Source organism: Panthera pardus, unplaced genomic scaffold (assembly GCF_024362965.1).
Source record: "Panthera pardus isolate Hobbes unplaced genomic scaffold, ASM2436296v1 HiC_scaffold_12, whole genome shotgun sequence".
Classification (NCBI taxonomy): Eukaryota; Metazoa; Chordata; class Mammalia; order Carnivora; family Felidae; genus Panthera; species Panthera pardus.
Window position 1 is genome coordinate 10221720 of NW_026526677.1, and position 4733 is coordinate 10226452.

General features: G+C 49.1%; 1 protein-coding gene across 4 annotated transcripts; it reads right to left on the minus strand.

The window, feature by feature from the left end:
• Positions 1–238: 238 nt before the first annotated feature.
• TMEM216 (transmembrane protein 216) lies at positions 239–4403 on the minus strand. 4 transcript variants are annotated; one of them, XM_019414615.2, is made up of 6 exons: positions 4261–4371; positions 3592–3693; positions 3168–3486; positions 2935–3027; positions 1088–1289; positions 239–804 (listed from the first exon to the last, which is right to left on the minus strand). In XM_019414615.2, the coding sequence occupies exons 4-6, from the start codon at positions 2978–2980 to the stop codon at positions 789–791; spliced, it is 264 nt and encodes an 87-aa protein (XP_019270160.1). In that variant the 5' UTR covers positions 2981–3027; positions 3168–3486; positions 3592–3693; positions 4261–4371; the 3' UTR covers positions 239–788. The 4 variants fall into 4 exon arrangements, with proteins under 4 accessions (XP_019270160.1, XP_019270161.1, XP_019270158.1 ...); XM_019414616.2 differs by having other exon boundaries at positions 3168–3516; XM_019414613.2 differs by lacking the exon at positions 3168–3486 and having other exon boundaries at positions 4275–4403.
• Between the last annotated feature and the right edge of the window lie 330 nt (positions 4404–4733).

A 4733-nucleotide genomic window follows, 5' to 3' on the forward strand; every position in this document is an offset into this window, starting at 1 on the left:
CGAAGAATATAAAGCAGAGTCTTTTACAGGATGACAGGCCTGAAGAAGATACGGAAACTGCTGCCTTTAGGGATTAATCTAGGCTACCGCTGGGGGGAAGAAAGTCATCGCCGCCTTTGCGTTCACGCTGGGTCGCCGAGCACAGCCTGAGAAAAACCTGCCGGGACAGTCGCTCCCTTCCCTTGTCGTGGATGAAATTCTAGGGACAGGTGCCATAAGAAAAAGGCTGCAACCCCCATGACGGAAAATACACGTTTATTACAAAATAATGTTTGTTTCATGATGAGAGTAGAAAAATAACACTATGAGCTACTAAAAAAAGTTCCGGAGCTCAGTCTCTGAGGAATGAGGTGAGAGGCTTTTGCGTCACTCTAGGGGCAGGCATCCTGAGGCTCTCTGTGCTCGGGTGACAGGGGTGGCACGGCACGTACGGGGAGTGTGGGGCTCCAGTCCTGCTGGAAGCCCAACGAGCCTCCGTGGTCCACACAAGCCACGAGGATCACAGAGGACTTGAGGGCAGCAGGGAACTGGTTCTGAGAAGGGCCAGCTTGGGACAGCCTTGCCCCTCCCTACACTGGAGTGTAGAACAGTCTCTCAGGCTGATGGTCCTGGTTTAGAAGATGATGCCCAGTGGCCTGATGCTCAGTTTGTTGCCCAAATATCTGTGTTGAGGAAAAGCTGCAACTTTCCCGGGACAACGTGACCCACCACTTCTCACTGGTGTGCCTAAAGACCAGAAGTATCTGTGGTCTCAGCCCCTGAGGACTGTTGGCTGAAATTTTTGCACTTCAAATCCTGTCCATACTGATGGCAGAAAGAAAGAAAGAAAATGTTAAAAGACCAGTGAACAAAAGCGACTGGCCTGAACTGTTCTATATTCCAAGCCTCTTGGCCCCAAAGAACAAGGAGAATGTCTTCCCTGGGTAACGGTCTACCCTAAACAGGAAAAGCAATCTCACAGACACCTCTTTCCCCTTAGCAATCCTTTAGAGACCCATCAGGCTTCAGAAGAACAACGAATCCCTCCCTAGGATGGGATGGGAACCCAACCCTCAGGTGACAGGAAATGGTCCCTCAGCAGCAGTACCTGGAGAAAGCAGTCAGGGTGAGCACCTCAAGCAGCAGCTCGGAACCACAGAAGAAAAGCAAGATGCTGTTCATAATGGCTTCCAGGCGGAGCACGTAGGTCTGTAGCAGCAGGTAATAGGAGGCCATCATGGCAGATGGGAAGGTCAAAGCCACACTAATACCAAGTGGCATCTTTCGTTGGCAGAGGTTTCCCTTGGTACCTGTCAGACACAGCCCGTGGGGTCACCTCCAGTGGCCTGCTTTCCCTGGGCTCAGAGAAAACGTTGGGGGGATGGGATGGGATGGGATGAACCGGCAAGGCAGAGAAAACTGGTCCTGAATGGAGATGGGCAGGATTATAAGTGGGGTCCCTCTGTGCTCAAAATGAGAGGTTTTGGAGGAGCCATTAGGGTCGGAGTCATTCACTCCAAAGGTCCTGCTTCAGGTCTGGCTCCCACTCTGGGACAATGGGTTCTTTACTTGGGGGGAAATATATTTTTTAATTATATAATCATTGAAAACTTTCCAACTAATACAAATACAGAAAATAATTTTAGAAAATCTAGAAACTAAAAAGACCCCATGATTCCTCACTGGAGATAGCCATTCTTATGGAACGATGTATATTGTTTCAGATTTTGTTATGTGTGTATACTTACATATTACTATTATTATAAAAATGGAATCATACTCTACATACTGTTTTCAACTTATATTTTTTCCCCATTTAACAGGAGTTAGACAGCTTGCCACATGTAACTACCTTATTCTTAATCGCTATGAACGATTTCATTGAAGCAATTCCATAATTTAACCCTGTACTGACAGATGTTTAGGTTGTTTCTAATTTCTTTTTTTCTTAAGAATGTATTATTTTAAGTAATCTCTACACCCAACTTGGGGCTTGAACTCACAAGCCCAAAGTCAAGAGTCGCTCACTCCATGACCGACCCAGCCAGGCACCCCTCTAATGTTTTCAGGTTACAAAACACATCGATATCTTTACATATCTGTGGAAGTGTTTGTTTTTTTCACCCAGTTTTAGAAGTGTAATTGTTAGGTCCAAGAATACAATTTTACATGGCAAAACGATTAGCAAAATGACTGCTGTAATTTACGTTCCCAAAGAGTGTGGGAATATAGAGACCTGGTCCTCACACCCAATCTAATGCTAGGTATTTGGAAATCCTTTTAATCTGCTGGATGAAACTGTTACCTTGTTGTTTCAATTTGCTTTTTATTAGTGAGTTTGGGCATTTTATCATGATTATTGATCCTCTTGTTATTCTTATGGGAACTGCCTATTCGTGTCCCTTCACGGTTTTTAAAATTAGGTTGTCTTTTCCTTATTGATTTATGTGGACCTTCTTCATCCTTCATTACATGTGTTGGAAGTATTGTTTCTTCTTTGTGTTTTATGGGATGAGCTATTCTAACTAATAGGAGGTTTGCTCTAGACCTGAGGATAAACTTGTCCTACAGAAACCCCTGTTCAGAGAAGTGGAAGGGACCTGAGTGCTGACTCGGGTGACATGCACTGCCTTGAACATGGAGTTCCTTCCAGGTAAATCTATTCTCCCAAGCAAACCAGGGAGAGGAACCAGGCTCTCCTGGCAGTTATGCAGTTCGGGAGGAACAATCTAAAATCTCCTGCTACTGCCCACTCCTGCCCCTACAGAGCAACACACAAACAGATCCTGACCCAAAATAGGAAGCCGCTTGAAACTTCAGAGAGGGCATAATGGGACATCCCACTAGATCCAATCTCTTATTGTGAGACTAGGTTATGTACTTGTTCTCGTTAATCAAGTTACAGGTAGCAGTTCTTCTCAGAGGGAATGGAAGGATTCTCTGGCCAACACTCACCAAAAAACAGTCGGATCACTTCAATTCCAAGGTAAAGGAGGAGCATCACCACATCCAGGACTAGATTGGCTGTTGGGTATGGTAGGAGGAGAGCTGCCAACACAAAAGCCAGAGTTTGCAAACAACATACACCGGCACCCACAAGAACACCCACACACCTGGGGATAATGAGGGCATGAGTCTTATCAGCTTTCCGTGAACTAGTTCACGAGGTATGGGCAGGATCTGTTCACCTGCTGCAGGATATGTTAACTCCTAGTGCGACTGTTGGAGGCACGCGCATTATTAGGAGATTTTACTCCTAAGCCAAAGTCTGTGAGGACCCCATTCTCCAAAATGATCGGATCTACAAGGGTACACTGGCCGCTCAATAGATCCTGAGGGTCACCAATGAGCTTAACGTGCAGTTCTGCAAAGAGGCGATGAGGGAGAGTAAGGATGGAGAAGCCCACATTTCTCAAACTCAGGAGATTCTTGCTGCGGGGCTTCCTACTGAATCATTCTCAAAGAAGCCATATGATGAAGAGCCTTCTACCTTGCAGCGAAGAGGAGCTACAGGAAAGAATGAAAAATAAGAAGGCACTTGATGGGAGTTGGCTCTGGGCTGAAGTGGGGAAGGGATATTGGGGCCAATGGTAGTCAAGCCCCAGGCCTTACCTTTATACAGAAATATGAAGAGTTCCAGCAGGAAGTAGGTGGCATAATACCACCCGTTCAGAAAGAACAGGATTTCCAGCGGGGTGGAGGACAGTCGTTTACCTGAAAAGATAAGCACAAAAAAGAGGTATGGGCGGGGGGCAGCTCAATCTCTGTTCAATCTCTGTTCTTTGAATGGTTCGGTATCTAACTTGAAGAACACACGAGGTCGCAGTAGTGGGAAAGGCCATTCGGGGCACTTGCGATTGATGATGATGAAGGTGTGTGCGTGCGTGCGTGTGTGTGTAGGGGGCTTCCTTCAATCCCCCCTTTCCCCGGGAATCGCCGTCCAACTCGACTCGGCTTCGGGGTGAAAGGCAAGGCCGCTCTAAGATCTAACCCCGTCACTATTTGGGAGAAGAAACTGGTGCGCAGAGGCCAGCAATGGCCTGGTCCAGGTCACACAGCAAATCTGTAACCGATCCTGCCTAGAACAGGCCGAGCCCAGGATTGGGGGGTTTCTGAGATCTGCACCTCAAGACCTTCACGCACTCAGCGTGGGTGGGGCTCGAAACCCCACTCTGGACAGGTGAGGAGAGATGTCCCTAACACCCGAGAAGAAGAGCTGAGGTCGAGCTCTGGCAGGGGAGAGAGGGGCACTGAAGGCATCAGGACCAGCGACTCACACACCTCCGGAATCTCACCTCGCGGCGCCATCTTCAGTCCCCATGGAAACTGCGTACGCCGCTACAGCCGCTCCCAGAGCAGCGAGGCGCAGCCGGAAGCAGGAGATGGAGCGACCCCGGCTTTCTGGCCCCTCTGCTTAGCCCCGGCACTCTATGGTTTCCAGGGCCGGGGCCCGACCGGGGGCAGGCTGCGCGTGCGCGGGGAGGACTGCCGACGCAAAAGGCTTGCGCTGGGATTTCGGCTCGTTGAGGCTTAGGGGGTCAGCGGCTGCGCCCGAAGCCGCCGGCCGCAGGGCTCCGGGGCAGGGACAGTTCTCGGCCCCCCCAGCCCCAGGTGACAGTGCGTTGGCAGAAGTGGTCAGTTGTGGCGGTGTGACCGCGGGATTGGTAAATAGGCCTTAGCCCCACGATTCTGTTTTCTAATAGCGGTCTTAATGAGAAACGGTTTGCGCGACGGTGCTCGGCAAACGCCTGGTT